Source organism: Rhinatrema bivittatum, unplaced genomic scaffold, assembly GCF_901001135.1.
Source record: "Rhinatrema bivittatum unplaced genomic scaffold, aRhiBiv1.1, whole genome shotgun sequence".
In the NCBI taxonomy this organism is placed as follows: domain Eukaryota; kingdom Metazoa; phylum Chordata; class Amphibia; order Gymnophiona; family Rhinatrematidae; genus Rhinatrema; species Rhinatrema bivittatum.
In genome coordinates this window covers 29,600-49,664 of record NW_021820943.1, presented here as the reverse complement: position 1 = coordinate 49,664, position 20,065 = coordinate 29,600, and the positions used below count along the sequence as shown (strand labels likewise).

General features: G+C 46.0%; 1 protein-coding gene across 1 annotated transcript in view; it reads right to left on the bottom strand.

Moving 5' to 3' along the window:
- Window positions 1-4,339: 4,339 nt before the first annotated feature.
- The window catches only part of LOC115082313 (lymphocyte antigen 6E-like), a 34,795-nt gene continuing 19,069 nt past the window's right edge, over window positions 4,340-20,065 (bottom strand). Inside the window, exons 3-4 of the mRNA XM_029586546.1 lie at window positions 15,059-15,178; window positions 4,340-4,564 (exon numbers count right to left, since the gene is read on the bottom strand). Of these exons, the coding sequence (XP_029442406.1) occupies window positions 4,359-4,564; window positions 15,059-15,178 (326 nt within the window). The 3' untranslated portion in view covers window positions 4,340-4,358. The remainder of the gene's footprint in view (window positions 4,565-15,058; window positions 15,179-20,065) is intronic.

Sequence of the window (20,065 nt, the reverse complement as noted above, 5' to 3'; positions counted from 1 at the left end):
TGCCCCAGCAGAAGCAAAACCAAGAGTCCCAGGAAGAAATTCACATAACAGAAATATCATCCGAATTAAGAGATGATAGTAATCAATCGTTTGCACCTGACCAGAAGAGCACCCGGAAGGTCAATAAGGGACCGGTTCCAAATATTTGTCATCAAAAGGGGAAACAATTGGATATAGGATCCCCAAATATTATCATAAAACCTGGAAACATTACAATGGAGTCATTGTGGACTTATATAGCCAAGTTAGATGCTTCAATCATGAAACTTGCTGGTGTTGTGCAGGAAACTAATGTTGTAGTTAAAAGAAACTCAGATGAAATGGAAACTCAAAAGAAACAAATTGTTAAGATAGAAAATCGTGTAACACAAATAGAGAAAGTTCAAAATGTACAAATAAAAGGAGAAGGAGAAATTCAGAGTAAAATAGAATTTTTAGAAAATCATACCCGTGCTCTTAATTTGAGGGTTACAAATTTCCCTAAGATGGATAAAATGAGCCCAACTGAATTATTTAGATCTTATGTGGTACAAATATTGGGGATACCAGAAAAATGTATACCTACTGTAACAAGAGGTTTCTATTTGAATACATCTGTAAAAAGTAAAGAACCTGAAGATCAAAGAGAAAGAGTTACTGAAACATCTATGAATCTAACAGACTTCTTGATGAAGTCACAGGAAGAAATAAGTATTGGTAAACGGGCTACCTTATTGATTTCCTTTGCATTTATGTCAGACAAGGAAAATGTATTGAGAAACTTCTTTCGAAATAGAGAGAAAAGTTTCTATGGGCAAAAAGTCTGGATTTACCCAGATTTTGTAAAATCTACACAATTAAGGAGGAAGAAGTTCCTAAATTATAGGAAAAGGGTAATAGAGGGGGGAGGAGAATTCCTATTAAAATACCCATGTAAATGTTTTGTTAAAGTTAAGGGTAACAATTATGTGTTTACGACACCGGAACATCTTGGGGCTCTGCTGGGAGACGAGGTTCAGGCAAAAGAAAGTAAATGAGGAGGGATACCTACAGTTTTACTTTTTTTTTTTGAAATTGATGTAGTGCAAAGCTCCATTTAGTTTACTACTCCTGTATTTCCTATTTGGTCAATACAGAAAGATGATGTTATTCAAGTTGTTAAATTTCTGATTTGAAAATTTTTTTTCCTTTCGATCTGTATTGTTTCATGTTACAAGATATTTTTTATGTAACAAAATTGTTTAATAATTGATAAATAAAGAATTAAAAAAAAAAAAAAAAAAAGACTATTCTGGTGCAGTCAGCTCGCCCCCTGTCCTGCTCTCAGGGGAACGTGCCCTTCAATCGGCTGCTAAACACTCTGGCTGCCGAGCCACCCTGGCGTCTGTCTTACACACAAAGGAAATCTGCAGGCCTCTTAGAGCTGCAGGAGGAGCTTCTGTCTTTACTCCACGCTCCTCCTCTGTCTCTCTTCAGCTCTCTTTTCTTTCCCTTGGTGGACTTAACACTATTTTATCGGTGGATGCCAGGGCAGCCCGCTCCGGCCAAAACATTGATCAACGGGCAATGTGATTCCACATCCCGGGGAGTATAATATTGTGGAAAAAAGCTTTATAGCAGTCCGGACAGATAAACTGAAATGTCTCAGACGTTGTCAGACGCCAAATGATCCCTCTCTCTGTGGATGCTCTGGGAGGTCTTCAATGAGCTCATTGAAGCAGACAGCAATATTGGAGTTATATAAAAATATCAAGGCTTATTTAAGGGTAGTAACCACCGCACCAGCAAGTTACCCCCATGCACTCTTTCTGTGTTTCCTTTAGGACTTGGCCGCAGAAGCAGTCCTGTACTTTTTCCCTTATGTCTGCCTATCAGTATCCCAGACCATGGAAGTCGGAGCCCGCGGTTGTTGCCTGAATCCAGTTCCTCGTATCCTTCTGCCGTCTAAGCGGGGAGTCATGTTGCAGTTGCATTAAAAGCATCAAAGCATCTGGGTTAAGGGTACTAATCTCCATGCTTTCTACTAAGGGTAATAACCACCAGACCAGCAAGTTACCCCCCTGCACGCTTATTTCATTTCTGTCTTCTAGCTTTTAGAAATCCGCAGAGTTTATCCCATGCCCCTTTGAATTCCTTCCACAGCAGGTGGTGAAGAAGAAATCAGTGAGAGGACTAGACCGGGTTAATGTGAATTGGCTATTTACTCTTTCAGATAACAGAAGGCCTAGGGAGCACTCCATGAAGTTAGCAAGTAGCACATTTAAAACAAATCAGAGGGGGGAAAAAATGTTTCACTCAACGCACAATTAAGCTCTGGAATTCATTGCCAGAGGATGTGGTTAGGGAAGTTAGTGTAGCTGGGTTTAAGAAAGGTTTGGATAAGTTCCAGGAGGAGCAGCCTATACATTTCTATTCAACAAGCTTACCTAGGAAATAGCCACTGCTATTACTGGCATCAGTAGCGTGGGATCTACTTACTGTTTGGGTACTTGCCAGGTTCTTATGGCCTGGATTGGCTACTGTTGGAAACAGGATGCTGGGCTTGATGGACCCCCAGTCTGACTCGGTATGGCAACTTATTATGTGCTTACATACACACTATAACCAGAGAACTGGGCCTAGGACATCCAAACCCTCTCCCAAGATGACCAATACAGTGTTGAACTCTCCAGCAAGTCCTCATTCTGGAGAGGTATGAGGATATAGGAAGGTGCTGAAACTTGATTCCAGGAAAGGTTTCATATTGGGAGGGGTGGTCAGAATGGGATCAGGATGGGGAGCGATCTTCCTCAGGGAAGATCAGTAAGTGGCTGACCAGTGGCTATCAGGAGAGGCTGTTTAGCTAACGGGGGATCAAATGGTGCATTAGGTGGTACTTGGGGGAGTATTGTTGTGCAGGTGTGCAGTTGCACCACTGAATGCATCTGACTATTTTAGCGATAACGGAATAACTTTATCTGGCTAACTTTCAGGCCGATTCTGTAAAGTGCGCTCAGCTGAGCGCACTGTTTTACCCACGGTTGGACGCGCGTTTTCGATGCGTGTCCAGTACCCCTTATACAGTAAGGGGTTTAGCGCGTCAAAAGCCCGCGTCCAACCGCTCCCCAGGATACTGAAAAAAAAAAAAATGTGCGGCCGAGCACATAACATTTTGACTAATAGTTGCATTAAAACATTTTTAGCATAGGTTTTATGGCACATGCCTCTTTGTCTTTTGCTGTTTTCCATCAGCAAAACGGACGACTCAGCCCCATGGTGAACATTAGGTCCCTCTGTTCTTTCTCTGCACACTTCCTCATTTTATTTATAGACTTCATCCTACTTCCCCCTCATTCATCTTCTATATTTGCATAAAGCCCAGAGTCAATAAGCTTTCCAAACACATAAGCCATAAGCCCGGCTTCCCACTCCCTCCTGACAAACTTCAAAGGAATGTCCCTGGCCTGGCCAGCGCCTCCATCCCCCGTTTCTCCATCCCTCCTTACCTGCGCGGATTCGTCCTGGGGGATTCCGGTGGGTGGAGGTCTGGGTGGGGATGGGGAGGGCGAAGTCTTTGACATTGGAGAGGGAAGGAGGGGCTCGGGCATACAATCGGAGTAGAGTGGCTCGCTGGCAGGCCTTTTTTTTTGGGGGGGGGGGTTTAATAATTTGGCTGTCAGGCGGGAGATACCAGGTTTTTTATTTTTTTTAACTTTTAGGAAGTTGGGAGGGAGGGGGAGTGTGATCAGGAAGGTTCTGGGGCATTTGGCCAGATTTTGTTTTGCATTTTAACTTTCTTGGGGGAGGAAGGGGGATTGGCGCTGACAGCCAGGATTTGGGGTTGGTTTTTTTTACATTTCAGCATCTGGGAGAGGGGGCTCGCAGGCAGGTCTTTAAAAAAGGTTGTCAGGGGGGAGAGAGAGACAGATCGGGAGGCGGGGTGCGGAGTTTGTCCGGCTAAGTCAGAATGCAGCCAGACAGACCCCCTCAGAATAGAGAGCCCTGTCTTTGAAATGACGTTCGTCGCGGGCAGAAAACAAGGTCACCATATTAATTCCACGGCTCAAGCTCGTTTTAAAAGCATGTTTATTGCCGAAGATATCTGATCTGTCTGCGAACAATTTGCATGAACAAAGGTAGTCAAGTTACATCACGGTTGTCTTTCAGTGATTATGGATAGTTTTAACTCCGTGAAATAAAACGGGAAAAGGCTTACTGTTTCCAGAAACGGGTGCATGTTTCACACGGAACGGGAGGGCGCTTCCTGCTCAGTCCCCACATCGCATGCACGGAGCTCTCGGGCGCAAGGCTTTGCTCTCGCAGCGAGGACGATGAAAGCGGCTCTTCGGCGGCGGAGGCCCCCCCTCTGCCCCCCCCCCACCTCCCCCTGCCGCACGTGGTCAGAGGGCAGCCCGCAGCAGGGAGAGGACGAAAGCCGCCGGCACGAGCAGGGCCAGGGCGCTGAGGTGCACGCCCGCTGCTGCGCTGACGTTGCAGAGGTCGCTCTGGCAGCAGGAGGTGGAAGAGCTGATCATGGAAAGACTGTCCGAGGCTGGGGAACAGATCGAAGCGCACAGCTTGGTGATATAGACCGTGCTGAAGAAACCTATAACAAGAAGGGGGAAAAAAAAAAAAAAGGACAATAAGCACATTGTTTAAAAAGGAGCCCAGGCTGCAAAGCACGCAGTGCATGGATCTCTGGCCTATACATGTTATTTATTTATTTCCAAGCGCCCGCCCAGATACTGAACCTGACTGGAGCAGTGAACGACATAACATGCAATAAAATCACATCCTAAAACTATAAAAATAAAACAACCCCCCCATCTCCACCACCATCCTACCACTATCAAAACAGGCTACAGCCTTCATCTTCTTTCTGAACACCAGATAGTTCAGCTCCTCTCTGATATCTCGAGGTGCAGAATTCCAGATTTCTGGACCAACTACAGACGAACACTAATTTTCTATGTGCCACCTCAGGGACAGAAGGAAGCGCTCCTTGTACTGAAGGCAGGTAATGATTTGGGATTTAGTTACAAACCAGCTTATGCAAATAGCTGGCTGCCTCTCCCCGGCCCACCTTATACATCAGGATCAGGATCTTAAACTTAGCCCTTTTTCTAATCGGGAGCCATTGCAGTGGGTATAGTAAAGGTTTTGCACTCTCTCTCCAAGGGCAAGCAAAGAACAGCCTCGCTGCCAAATTCTGTGCCACCTTACCAGAAAGACCCACAGACAATCCATTACCATACTCCAGTATTGGTGACACTAACACCTGGCCCACTGTCCTAAATACAGAAAAACTCAGCAAGCCCGATATTCAGTGCTACTAAGCCGGATAGTAGCAATTTATCCAATTAAGTGGTGGCCACTGAATACCCGGCTACATTCATCGGCCACCTCGTAGCCGGGTGAGCCAATTATCCAGCTAAGTAGATAGCCGGATACCCCATGGGCAGGCAATGGGCTTAATGGGATGGCTGTACTTAGCCAGATAAGTGCCAGGAGGTGAAGAGTTCGCTGCCCTGCCATCCCTCAGCAGAAGACGGAAGGTTAAGGTGTTTGTGGCCCTGCTGGGCCTATTCCTCGGCCACCGGTGGGAGAGGTTATGCTGGCGAACCCACTGGGCCTGTTCTTCTGCCGCTGGTTGGGTTGCAGTCTGCTGGTATCTTCTTGCATTGGCCAACGGCAGAGTCGCAGCCGGACAGTGGTGGCAACAGGAGAGGAGACAGCTTGGCAGCGTGTTGTCTTGCCACGTGTGCAGGGTCCAAGAACTATGTGCGCCCGTGCACGCACAGTTTAGAGGGGAACAGTGTCCACAATCCTCTCATTCCAAAATCTCACAAAACAGTTTTCCATCTAACACCTCTGGAATAACCTCATATGGAATACCATTTCTCCCAAGTGCCAATTGGACCAACTGAAAGATCTCATGTGATCTATTCTCAGCTTTCTCTATCAAATTGTCAACAATATGTTCCTCAGCCTGGCCAATCCTAAAATAATGTGTAACCCCCAAGTCAGTGAGTGTGCTGAATCTGTATGTGGCCATAAAACACAAATATGCCTTTTAGGAGTCACAGTTCACAGGAGTGCCCCGTGAGCCACAGCCCTCACCCCAGGCAGCCGCCGACGCAAGCAAGCCCATCTTCACGTCTGAGACGCCGCAGCCATGCTGCCTGACTGGGCATGGCGTGCGCCACTGGACACAGGTTAAAGGCCCCACGGCAGGAATGCCTGCTACCGGCGCCCTCAAATGGCATCATCCGGACTCCTACTTAAGCCTCAGTGCCACAGCAAGCAGGCGCCTCAGCAACGGGTTTCCTGCCTTGCAGGGTGTGTTGCTCTAGTTCCTGGTGTTCTGCATTCCTGGTTCCTCCTTCATTTCGTCTTGCCTCGTCCAGCCTTGCCTCACCCAGCCTTGTCCTTCCAGCCATACCTTATCCGGCCTTCCCTCTTTCAGCCTCGTCTTCTCCAGCCTTCCTCATCCAACCCACCTCATCCAGCCTCTTCTTGTCCTGTTTCTCTTGCCCAGTGTCTTCAGTTTCTCTTCATCTCCTCTTGGCTTGGCCTCTTGCTTGGATCTGACCATGACTGCCTGCTTCCTGGACCTCATCACTCTTGCTAGCTGCCTGCCCTGACCTTGGCCTGACTCTGACTCCGTTAGTCTGCTGCCGCCTGCTCCGACCCCCAGTGTGCCTGTGGACTTTAGTTATCTTCAATCCCCTAGGGACCTACCTTAATCCTGCTGGCCACCAGAACCCAAGGGCGCGTCCTGCGGGGGAGTTGGCTGGTAAATTTGAAGCTCCAGACTGACGCTACAGGGTGCGTTCGCCAGCTGCTGACATAAGTCTTGTGGGTTTACCCTCAAGGCTGCGTCAGCTACGCTTCAGCACAAAAGGCTCACGCACTCGCGACCCTCTACAATCCCAGGGCTGAATTCCAAATATTACTTTCCCCAGTCCTTGCTGCCCTGGGGTGTGGATTTTTTTCTGTTGGGGGGGGGAGGATGACCTTCAAGACCTGGGACGTGTGAGTGGAATTTCTCCCTCCCCCCTTTGTGTGTTACTGTGCTTTCTCATGGTGATGGTGCTGAACGGACCAAATAGGAAACAGTTTGGGTGTTCAAAATTAAAGTTTACTATGATTTTTTTTCAGAATAAATAAAGCACAGTCCCTTTGAAACTGTTTCAGATTACATCTGTGCTCATGCTGGCTTTCTTTCATCACCGAACTCCTTTTCCCTGGGTGTATGTGTCCTAGAATCAGCTCCTGGGAAGGGGCTGACCCCCTCATGGAGTGAATGAAGACGTTGTCCCAGCTGAGCATGGAAATCCTATGTGTGAGAGGGATCCCCTTATTCCCAGAAAATCATACCTAAGGCCCAGAGAGCCCAGTTCTTCAAAACCCTAGCCTGCGTCCTGTGTCCCCAAAGGGTGGAGATCCCCAGGGATGGGCCTCCAAGAGCTTGTCTCTTCTCTCTGTCATGCCCTACTCCAGACTCCTCCAGATGAACCTCTCTTGGGGAAAGGTCTGATGCCGGGAGCAGCAGGGCAGTAAAAACCCAGCTTCATTGTGAGGAAGGGTGGTAGAGAAACTTCCTCACAAATGAAACGGTGAAAAACAATCTCAAAGTCCAAAACGTCCTCTTGAGTGGATGATTCTCCACTGCTACTTCCCTGGCAGTGAAAGGGATACAGCAGATTGTCATGCCCCTGGTCATCGGACCCAGAGATGCCTTTACTCCTGTAGAGCCAGGTTCTTACCTCAGGAAAAGAACATCCCCAAATCTCCAAACCTCTAACAAAAGAATATTTACCAAAAACTGAAGACAGATCCTAACAGGAATCTTGCTCCCCAAACCACCAAGTCAGGCCGAGAGGCCCTAACTGAAATCACAGGTACCAGAAAGTGGCTCTGCACTCTCCAAAATCCAAATAACAACACTCATAGGTCATAGCCCCCCCTTGTGCAGCAGGAGCTCACCACCTCCGTAATCCTCTGGGGGAGGTGCTGATTGGGAATGACATTCCCCTCTAAAGCTGGCCGGTCCTAGTGCTGGGAGCTAGTGCCATCTAGTGGAGACCTAGGAGGTCTCCAAAAATATCATTTAGGCTCTTTTCCCCGGTGCAATTTATCCTCCCATCTGCGTAATTTAACCCAGCTCTTCTCCAACTTTCTAACCTCCAAACGACAGTTATGTAACTCTACAGAAATCCAAGGAGCAGTTGGCGCAACCTTATCTAATGTTTGGTCCAGCGAGGGATTTCATTCAGCCACCAACTCCCCAACGTTGTTACCCACGCTAAAATCCAACTGTAAATCCACCCTCTCTGAATAAAACCGTTCACTATCTTTTTTACCCCTCCTTAACCTACTCATAGTATCCTGTCCTAGAACTGAATCCAGTACTGAATAAAAAGAATAAAATAGGGATAACTCTGTGATCTGAGCAAATTATTTCTTCTGTCCCCCTTATCATTACCCATCCTCCCTGGAGGGCAGACACTGAAACAAAAACAAGGTCCAGTGCGTATTCTCCCTTAGGAGTAGGAAAATTCACCAACTGCTGTAAATCAAGCAAAGCCAATGCATTAAAAAAAAACCAAACAAAAAACATTGCGCGAAGGCACAACTACCATCCTCAAATATGGTAGCTGTGCCCACCACACTCGGAAAAGAGAAATGTATCGCCACCTCCCCTATAAATTCAAGGAAATCCTCCACCCTACTCAAAGTGAACCTTGGTGGGGGAATGAGCAAGGCTTCAAAGTGTGACTCTGGCCCCAGCTGCAAAGGTGGAGGATGTGGCCTAAGGCGCTACAAGGCTGCTGTCCTCCTGTTTCCTGACAAGGAGGGTGAGTGAGGGCATCTGGTGTGGGTATATTGGGGGGAGTGAATGAGGGAGAGTTAGGGGATGGTGGGGAAGAGAGAGTGGGTGAACCAGGGAGAGTGAGGGGATGGGGATGGGTGGAAGACTGAGTGAGGGGATCACAGGGAAAGGGTGGGAATGAGGGAAGAAAGTGAACGAGAGAATGAGGTGGATGGGAGAGAGTTTCAGAAGAGAGCAAATGAGACAGTGAGAGGATCTTGGGAATGGGTGGGAGAGTGAAGAATCACGGGGTAGGGAAGAGGGAAAGAAGAAAGTGACTGAGAGATTGTGGGATGGAGAGAGTATTATTGTGAAAGTAAGGGAGCAAATGGGGAGAGGAGATTAGAAGGGGAGTGGAGAGTAAATGAGAGGTAGAGTAAGGAGATTGAAGGGTGTGTAGTACATCATCTAGAGGATTGGAGGGATTATTGGAGTGTGAAATGGATCAAAGGGGCTTTAGAAGGAGGCTCAGGGAAAGAGGGGAGAAGGTGTGATGATTTACATATTTAAATAATTAAAATCCTGCCTATCCACAAGTCTAGCTTAATCAAAGATCACTGTCCCAGGCTCTTATCAATTATCCACTTAAACCAATTTATAACCTGGCAAATGTACACTATGGGGTAGATTTTCTAAAAGTGCGCCCGCGCTTACTTTTGTTCGCACACCAGGCGCAAACAAAAGTACGCCGGATTTTATAAGATATGCGCAGGGCACGGCGCGCGCAAGGGGGTGCACATTTGTGTGACTTGCGCGCGCCGAGCCCTGCGCACGCTCCCCAGTCCCATCCACCCCCCGCACCTTCCCCTACCTGTCGTATGATCCTCTGTCTCACCGCTCTGCTTGTGTGGCCCACATATAGCTTGGGGCATGGGCATGTAATAACGTATATCACCGATTTAGATGTACAATCTGTGTTTTTATTTCTGCGTACAATATACCCAGACTCTGGATGTGTTCACGTAGACCTCTCCATAGTAGTGTTACACACTGTACACTTGCCGCATTTCTTATGGGTCCCCACTGCCTCTACCGTCATCTCTCTGTGTTGGGAATGGACTACATTGTCATGGATATTGTGTCCCCTCTTTGTAGCTCTAAGAGGTACTTCTTAAAAAATAGCGTGTAGGGCTAATACATGCCAGTGTCTTTTTATAGAAGAAATAATGGCCCTTGTTGATGTGCTCTGTGGAAGGACGCACACCAAACTGTTCTGCTCTCTACTTGGTTTATACTGTAAGAGTGTCTCTTGATCATAGAACACCGATCCCATTTAAATACGGCTGTATTGATCAAAATCACACTTTTGACCAGTTGAGATGGACAGTTATAGACAGTTTTGGAAAAGTTGCTGTGAACCGGACCACTTTGAATTATCGGGAACAATCATGGATTTTTAAGTTGAATACAGAACAACCAGTTGGTTTAAATGATCAACTTGATTGGATGTCTCTGACGTGAAATGTTGCGATAGGTTAGTTTAGAAAACCCAGGTGACCTTAAATAGGGAAAGATGTAAGAGCTGAAAGTTAACCGCCATTTGGACGTGGAGAGGAGGCTTCAATGCACCGCATTAATATGGACAGCAGTGAACATGCTCAAATTTAAGATTTCATATGGGTTAGAGAAAAAATTCCTGAAGAAAGCAGGTTGCCGAAACTTGTACAAGTCATCATCTTGAAATGAAAGTTACCTTTCAAAAAGAAAACATCAGATATCGAACAGTGCATGGAGAAAAACTGCAAGTTAAGTTAAGTAAATGAAATGTTGGTGGTGTGTATAAACTAGGAGGCTATCGAGCACAATTTAAAAGCACAAAGAAAAACAAAAATTTTTTTTATATTATCATTCAACAAATTTTATTGTATTTTTCAATAAAAATTTTTTTTAGAAAAAAGGAAGAATGGAGGTGGTGAGTTAATGATTAAAACAAAGAGTGCTCTGGGGCAACATGGAGAGTGCCCGTTCAGTATGATATGAAACCACCACTCATTCTTAACAAATTTAATGCTATAATAGTTTATTGTAGCAAAAGAATAATTACGGCAATAACATTTGATATATATAGTGTACATTTGCCAGGTTATAAATTGGTTTAAGTGGATATCCACAATTCTAGGCAGGTTACCATCATACATACATAATCAATAATTTAACAAATAAAACAGACACATTAAACACACCTAATAAAATCAGAACATAATATAAAATCATAAAACGTAATAAAAACTGACGTAACACATAATTCAGTTAGGGAGTAGGAGCTGTGGCCTTCTTCCTTCTCCACCCCTATCCAATCATCCCTCCTTCCACCCCATCCTCAGTCCTTCCTCTTTCTTCCTCCTCTTCTTCCTCCTTCCTCTCCCATCCCCAATAGTCCCTTTTTCCCCTTCTTCTCATCCCCTATCCTCCTTCCTCCTCCCCATTCCTGACATCTCCCCTCAAGCCCTTTCCTTATTCTCCCTGAATCCATCCTATAATCTCTCTCCCACTCCCTCTGTGCCTTTATACTTCTCCATCCCTTATCCCTCTACCCCTCCTGCCTAAGATTCCTTCTTCATTTTCTGCCTCTGAGATCCCCTTCCCGAGATTTTCTCTCTTCCTATTCCCAGATCACCTCACCTCCTTCTTCCCTAGCCCTAATCACTAAGGTTCCTATTCCTATAATAAAGAACCAGATAAATAAACTGAACATAGAAATGTCAGAAAATGATTTTATTATTATAAAGTTAAAAAAAAATTATGTAAATTGATAATATATGCAAATGTATGCAAATTTACCAAATAGTTGCTAGAGAATTTTGAAAGTATTTGTGGGACAGATACAGAGGACACGTGCATGGGTGTTGGAGTGATAAGGTACATGAAATGGGCAGCCTAGCTGCTGGTCTACGTATAGAAATATATAATCATCTACCCAGAATGGTAGCAGTCCATTAAAGGGAGAAACAAATGCTCTGTGGATTTTTACTTTATCTGTGCCAAAATTCCAAAAAGAGGAGGAAAGATTGACCAGCAAGCAGCAGCCCCTTTTTGGTAGATTCTCAGTTATAACTGGGAGGAGAAGGGTGAGGGCAGGACATTTAGTATGGGAGACTGGCTAGGTGACCTGCCACTTGGTTATACTTCCCAGCTAAGGACATAAAAAGTTGAGGAACAAGCTCTTGCAGGTGGTAAAGCTTGTGTGATTGACAGTTGGGAGATATCCTTGGCTAGAGCAGTGTGAACAGGGGTAATTAGTCACACTGAGTGTGCCAAATGGTCCTTATTTGACAGTGCCTGCTACATTGCTATGCAGAGCAGCATAAAAAGCTTTTCTGACATGTAAGCAGCATGCATCCACTGCATTCCCCTAGTTCATCAGTCAAAGATATCAGTCAGATTTGTTTGACGTAATCTCTCCATGTTGCCTCAGAAGTTGTAGTTTTCATGGCTGCAAGATATTCTAATATGCTTTCCTTTAGGGATGACTCACGCCTTTTATTTCCCCTTCCTCCAATCTCAGGCTAAGTGGTCTGTAATTAGAGCTGTCCGTGTCTCACCAACCTGTTGATTTTCAAAGGCTTGCGTGCAGCAAACCCGGGAGATACGCGCGACTCAGACCCGTGCGCGCTGCGCAGATTGTAAAAGGCCCGCGGCCACGTGCGTAGCTCCCGGAACGTGCATAAAACAATTTTTTTTCTGAAAAAGGGGCAGGGCATTGGCATGGTCTGGGCGGGGCATGAGTGGGACTGCACCATGAAGTCAGCGCGTAAGTAATTATACGCACAAAATCGTGCCGGGATCCCCTGCCGCATAACTTTACTTATACTATGGATAGCGTGTAAGTCGTGTAACAAAAAAAATGAGGCTATTTCAGCAGGGTTTTAAGGATCGGGGCTAATAGGGTAAAAGGGAAGGAAGTTAACCAGGGGGTTTAGGAAGTCCTCTCCTTTACTGGGGCAAACTGGGAGCGAACTGGGGGAAAGGCCTATTGCGTCGCCGCCCGTGCCTACTAAAATCCCCCCCCCACTTACGCCCTCGAGACGGCATTTGCGCGTGTCAATATAAAATCGTGCATGCACGTATGCACAGATAGCTAATTTTATACATACACTCATATACGCATGTATGTTATAAAATCGGCGCATCCGTGTGCGTGCGCACGCGCCCGGGTCTTAAAGTTTACTTCTAAGCTTCCGAAGAGGGCAATTTTCACAGGCAATTGCCCAGTAAATTGGCCCATCCGAAAGCCACCCATCCTCCTTCCGGCTAGAAGAAGTCATGTGCTGCCATGGCGCACGTACTCGTAGTAAGGTTGTGGGGAGGCGATCCCACGGGCGTGCTTGGAAAATAACACACGGATATCGTCTTTTTCTAAGTCTACCTTTGCCTCATCCCACAGATCTTTTACCCACGGAAAAAGCAAGTGCAAAAGTCGGTGGGTACTTTGTGCCTATGGCAATTTTTAAAGGAAATGCAGGTGCATAACTTTCCCTTTGAAAATTAGGTGCAAGGTCTATGGGTAAAATCATGCACTCACAGACTGGGCACCTAGGCAGGGAGGTTGGCAATTGTCCCCTTTTTTTGTGGGGAGGAGGGCGGGAAATTTTGTAATCCGCAGCCTCGGTGTAATCCTTGACACTCATTTCAATCTAAAAAACGTCATTAACTCTACCCTGAAAGAGGGCTTTTACAAGCTACACACTCTAAAAAAACTCAAACCCCTTCTGCACCTCAGTGACTTCCGCACCATACTGCAAGCCATCATTCTAACTAAAATCGATTACTGCAATGCCATTCTACTAGGCCTCCCAAAAAGCACAATCCAGCCCCTACAGATCCTGCAAAACGCTGCTGCCCGTATCCTTCCCAATGTACACAAGAACAAACATATCACTCCTGTTCTCAAACACTTGCACTGGCTTCCCGTTTCCACACGAATACAATATAAAACACACCCTCATCCATAAATCTCTCTACAACAATGACATGCAATGGTTCAAGGAACACCTCTATTTCCACGTCTCCAGTAGACCATTCAGAAAACAACACACAGCCACACTTCACACCCCTTCCTACAAAACTACTAGACTGAAGTCTACCGCAAACCGAGCCCTATCCATCGCCGGCCCCTCTTTATGGAACAACATGCCTCACACCCTACGACAAGAACCATGCTACAAAAAGTTTAAACAAAACCTCAAAACCTGGCTCTTCAGGCAAGCCTTCACCTAATTCCCATTCCCCCCTAATTGACACAGCTACTCACGCTTACCCATATTCCAGCTGTAAATATTTGTATATAGTTTGGAGTTAGTTATCTCCCACTTTCTACCATCCCACCTCGCTCTTGCTACTCAACTACCTTCTTCCTTCTGCCTACATTGTTAATCACTAAGTTACATGTAAAGCTTGTTGCTGAATTTTGCTTTTATACTGTAAACCGATCAGATGTTCCAAACGATGAGCGGTATATAAAAAAACACAAATAAATAAATAAATAAATAATAGCCTCTACAAGGAAGTCAGCCAATAGACACAATTTTCCAAACAAACTTATGAGCATATGTTTGCTGTGAAAATTATCCCACCATTTGTACCTCCGGTTTCGGGGTCCCACACCCAGAAACGTTGAGTGGCATTGTTGTCAAATCTCCGTGAGACTTCACCTTACCCCTGATGCAGGGTAAAGATATTCGAAACATTAGACCAATGTCAGGTTCAGTTGTTTTTTCATCTGTCCTGGGGATCTTCCATATATAAGTTAAGTGCTCCTTTTAAATTGCATTTAAAAAACCCCAAAAAACATCGTTTTTACCGATAAGTGTCCTACAATTACAACTATTTGGCACCGTTCAACCACCATTTTGAGGATGCTGACACGTACATGCTATGACAAATGGCATCTAATATGATGATCACTATTCTCATCCAGCTCCACATTCTTATTTAGTATCAGAGGGGATCATTTCTTCAGGGCTTTATATTTTCCACCAGGAATAAAAGATTTGTCTTTTCCTCTTCTTTATCCTTTTTCTCCTTGATTTCTACAGAGATGGGCCATGCACTCACTTTTGAGTATATTTAAATGTGGTAGGGTGGTGACTGGAGTGTGAACACAAACGTGTTTCTTCTCTATTGGCACTATACGGCACCAAAGGTTCAACCTGCTCCTCTCCCTTGGATGCCGAGCATTGAACCCCCCCCCCACCCCCGAGCTACTTTCTACTCATTGGGACTTACTGAATCCTGCGTATTGTACCCTGGTCATGCAGTAGATTTCGGATGCCATACATTTGTTGGGTATCTTGCACCTGCGGTTACTTGACTGTCCAATACATGTGTAGCATGTCAAAGAAGTAACTGCAATGAGAGCACATGACATCTTAATCACATGACACAAAGGTCTGTGAAGACCCATCTCTTCTGAAAAGCCTTTAACTTATTTCAGTTGGTTGTACAATGATAATATTGGCAAAGCAGCATTATTGGACATGAAGACAGAACACAAAAGCAGGGAACTGAAATACAGGTGATGATGCCAGGTGGATGGGCTGTATGGAAGGTGGGCCACGACACACAAAAGGCTGGGAACCACTGAATTTTCTCAGATTGTGAATGTGCTACTTACTAACTTTATGGCATATCCCCTAGTCCTTGTACTTTTTGAAAGAGTAAAAAACTGATTTAAATTTACTCATTCTAGTCCTCTCGTGATTTTATAGTCCTCTAATATCCCCCCACAGCCATTTCTTCTCCAGGCTGAACAGCCCTAACCTCGTCAGCCTTTCCTCGTAGGGGAGCTGTTCCATTCCCTTTATCATTTTGGTCACCCTTCTGTTACAATTTTTAGTCAGATCATTTTATCCAGGTAAATAAATACACATTTACCCTGGAAATACCTTTGAAGATAGGTAGGCAGCTATTACATAAAGGATAGATGGATGGACACACACTGTAGGTACTGTAAGACAGCTGCATACTGGACATAGATATTAGGGTGGTGCATTTGTTTTGAACGAATGCCAAAAGTATAATGAATGAGGCCATATTCAGATTGTTATGAATGGAACAAACCAAAAATATCCATCTGTGAAAATACAAATACATAGAAAAATGTTATGGTATTTTGCATCATTTAAAAAAAACAAAAACCAGGCCTCCAGTGGCTCTGGCAGGGAGAAGAGATGGCTGAGGAGATATATGATAGAGGTCTATAAAATCATGAGAGGACTAGAATGGGTAAATGTGAATCAGTTATTTACTCTTTCAGATAATACAAGGACTGGGGTACCCTATGAAGTCAGCATGTACCAAATTTAAAATAAATCTGAGAAAACGTTTTCACTCAACATACAATTAAGTTCTGGAATTCATTGTCAGAGGATATGGTAAATGCAGTTAGCATAGCTGGGTTTAAAAAAGGTTTGGATAAGTTCTTGGAGGAGAAAACCATAAACTGCTATTAATCAAGCTGATTTAGGAAGTAGCCACAGCTTAGTTATTACTGGCATTAGTAGCTTGGGATTTATTTAATGTTTGGGTACTTGCCAGGTACTTGAATCCTAGATTCGTCACTGTTGGAAACAGGATGCTGGGCTTGATGGACCCTTAGTCTGACCCAGTATGGCATGTTCTTATGTTCTCCCTGGGCCAAAAATCTATTGTCCCTTTGTACGTCATTGCCAGACTAACATTAAATACATCAAATCAATTTCAAGGATTCATATTTTATTAAACATCCTTACTCCTTTATCAACCTCAATTAACTAACAATTCAACAATATTAAGATGCAGTCAGCAGTCCAATAGTGAGATAGGGGGAGGCCTTCCATTCGTTTGTGACGAGTGCTACATGTACGATTATTTACCAGTTGGTATGAGCTCCTGGCTCTCAGAGAATGAGTCCAATCTCTGGAGGCTAGAGTGGCAGACCTGAAGGAGCTGAGGCAGACAGAGAGGTACATAAAGACACCTTGAGAGACATAGTTGCCAAGTCCTAACCAGTTTGGAGGTCCCTGTGCTGCCTTGGAGAATCAAGGTCATCTGGAAGGAGAGCATCACCTTGTTGTAGCAGAAAGAGATCCTGTAGCTCGGTGATGCATTATCCTCTTGCACCAAGGATGGGTCTGAAATGGCTTGTGCCCAGAAGGGAAGGGTTAGGATGGCCATCATAGTTGATTCACTCATTAGTAATGTAGCTGGGTTTCTGGTGGATATGAGGGGTGCTTGGTAACTTGCCTGCCTGGTGTGAAGATGGCAGACCTCACGTATCAGCTAGATAGGATTCGAACAAGTGCTGGGAAGGAGCTGGCTATCTTGCTAAATGTGGGTACCAAGCATATAAGAAGGTGTGGGAGAAAGTTTCTGGAAGCCAGATTTAGTCTTTATGGGAGAAAATATAAATCCATAATTTCCAGGGTAGCATTCTCAGAAGTGCTCCCTGTTCCACACGCAGAACCGCAGGGGCAGTAAGAGCTCCATAGACTCAATGGGCCGGATTTTAAAAGCCCCGGGACGCGCGTAAGTCCCGGGGCTTCATAAAAGGGGCGGGGAGGGGGCATGTCCGGGGGCGTGTCCGGGGTCAGGGAGCGGTTCGGGGCAGGACCGGCGGGCGTGGCGCCAGCCCGGGGGCATGGTCGAGGCCTCCGGACCAGCCCATGGGTCGGGTGATGGCGCGCCAGCAGCCCGCTGGCACGCGCAGATTTACGCCTGCCAACAAAAGGTAGGGGGGAGTTTAGATAGGGCCGAGGGGATGGGTTAGGTAGGGGAAGGGAGGGGAAAGTGCGGGGGGGTGTAAAGAAAGTTCCCTCCGAGGCCGCTCCGATTTCGGAGCGGCCTCGGAGGGAACAGGCAGCGCGCGCCGGGCTCGGCGCACGCAGGTTGCACAAATGTGCACCCCCTTGCGCGCGCCGACCCTGGATTTTATAAGATATGTGCAGCTACGCGCGTATCTTATAAAATCCAGCATACTTTTGTTCGTGCCTGGTGCGCGAACAAAAGTACGCGCTCGCGCAAAATTATAAAATCTACCCCAAAGCGTGGATGAGATGAAGGCAAAGAGAAGAGGGCTTTAGATTTGTTAGGAACTGGGGAACATTCTGGGGAAGGGGGAGTCTATTCCATATGAATAGGCTCTACCTTAACCAGGGTGGAACCAGGCTGCTAGCACTAACATTTTAAAGGAGACAGAACAGGCTTTCAACTAGACCATGCGAGAAAGCCAAAAGTTATTCAGCAATGCATAGCTTGGAAGGCGGTAGCTTCTAAAGATACTAAAAAACAGAAAAGTTACAGCATCCCAACAGAGCAGCTCCAATAAAGGCAAAAGTAGCCCAAAGAGCAGATAGAATTAAATGATAGAGTTGAATCAATTTGGTGGTGGTGTGGAACTTTATGTTAGGAGTGACATGGAATCAAACAGGTTACAGATCCTGCAGGAGCCTAAATGCACTCGGAATCTGTATAAATAGAAATTCCATCTGTGATGGGAAAGATTATAGCGGTGGGAGGAAATTCCATATGTGATGGGGAATAGTATAGTGGTGAGGGTATATACCATCAACCTGGCCAGAGTGACCAGACAGACATTGAAATGCAAACAGAAATCCGGGAAGCTAACAAATTTGGCAGCACAATAATAATGCTAAAGTAAACAATGGCAGTAATTTTGTTATGGGTTTGACAGTTGCTTGGTTTTGATTGCTAATATTACTGCCCTTAACAGAAATATGGGGTAACCTGCATAGAGCGGCAGTTACTATCCTTAATAGAAAGCATGGGGGTAACCTGCATGGAGCAGCAGTTACTAATCTTAAAAGAAAGCATGGGGGTAACCTGCATGGAGTGGCAGTTACTACCCTTAACAAAAGGCATGGGAGTAACCTGCATGGAGCGGCAGTTATTACCCTTAACAGAAGGCATGGGAGTAACCTGCATGGAATGGCAGTTATTATCCTTAACAGAAGGCATGGGAGTAACCTGCACGGAGAGGCAGTTACTACCCTTAACAAAAGGCATGGGGGTAACCTGCACAGAGCGGCAATTACTACCCTTAACAGAAGGCATGGGGGTAACCTGCACGGAGAGGCAGTTACTACCCTTGACAGAAGGCATGGGGGTAACCTGCACGGAGAGGCAGTTACTACCCTTAACAGAAGGCATGGGGGTAACCTGCACGGAGCGGCAATTACTACCCTTAACAGAAGGCATGGGGGTAACCTGCACGGAGAGGCAGTTACTACCCTTGACAGAAGGCATGGGGGTAACCTGCACGGAGAGGCAGTTACTACCCTTGACAGAAGGCATGGGGGTAACCTGCACGGAGAGGCAGTTACTACCCTTAACAGAAGGCATGGGAGTAACCTGCACGGAGAGGCAGTTACTACCCTTAACAGAAGGCATGGGGGTAACCTGCACGGAGAGGCAGTTACTACCCTTAACAGAAGGCATGGGGGTAACCTGCACGGAGAGGCAGTTACTACCCTTAACAGAAGGCATGGGGGTAACCTGCACGGAGAGGCAGTTACTACCCTTAACAGAAGGCATGGGGGTAACCTGCACGGAGAGGCAGTTACTACCCTTAACAGAAGGCATGGGGGTAACCTGCACGGAGAGGCAGTTACTACCCTTGACAGAAGGCATGGGGGTAACCTGCACGGAGAGGCAGTTACTACCCTTGACAGAAGGCATGGGGGTAACCTGCACGGAGAGGCAGTTACTACCCTTGACAGAAGGCATGGGGGTAACCTGCACGAAGAGGCAGTTACTACCCTTGACAGAAGGCATGGGGGTAACCTGCACGGAGAGGCAGTTACTACCCTTGACAGAAGGCATGGGGGTAACCTGCACGGAGAGGCAGTTACTACCCTTGACAGAAGGCATGGTGGTAACCTGCACGGAGAGGCAGTTACTACCTTTGACAGAAGGCATGGGGGTAACCTGCACGGAGAGGCAGTTACTACCCTTGACAAAAGGCATGGGGGTAACCTGCACTGAGAGGCAGTTACTACCCTTAACAGAAGGCATGGGGGTAACCTGCACGGAGAGGCAGTTACTACCCTTAACAGAAGGCATGGGGTAACCTGCACGGAGAGGCAGTTACTACCCTTAACAGAAGGCATGGGAGTAACCTGCACGGAGAGGCAGTTACTACCCTTAACAGAAGGCATGGGGGTAACCAGCACGGAGAGGCAGTTACTATCCTTAACAGAAGGCATGGGGGTAACCTGCACGAAGAGGCAGTTACTA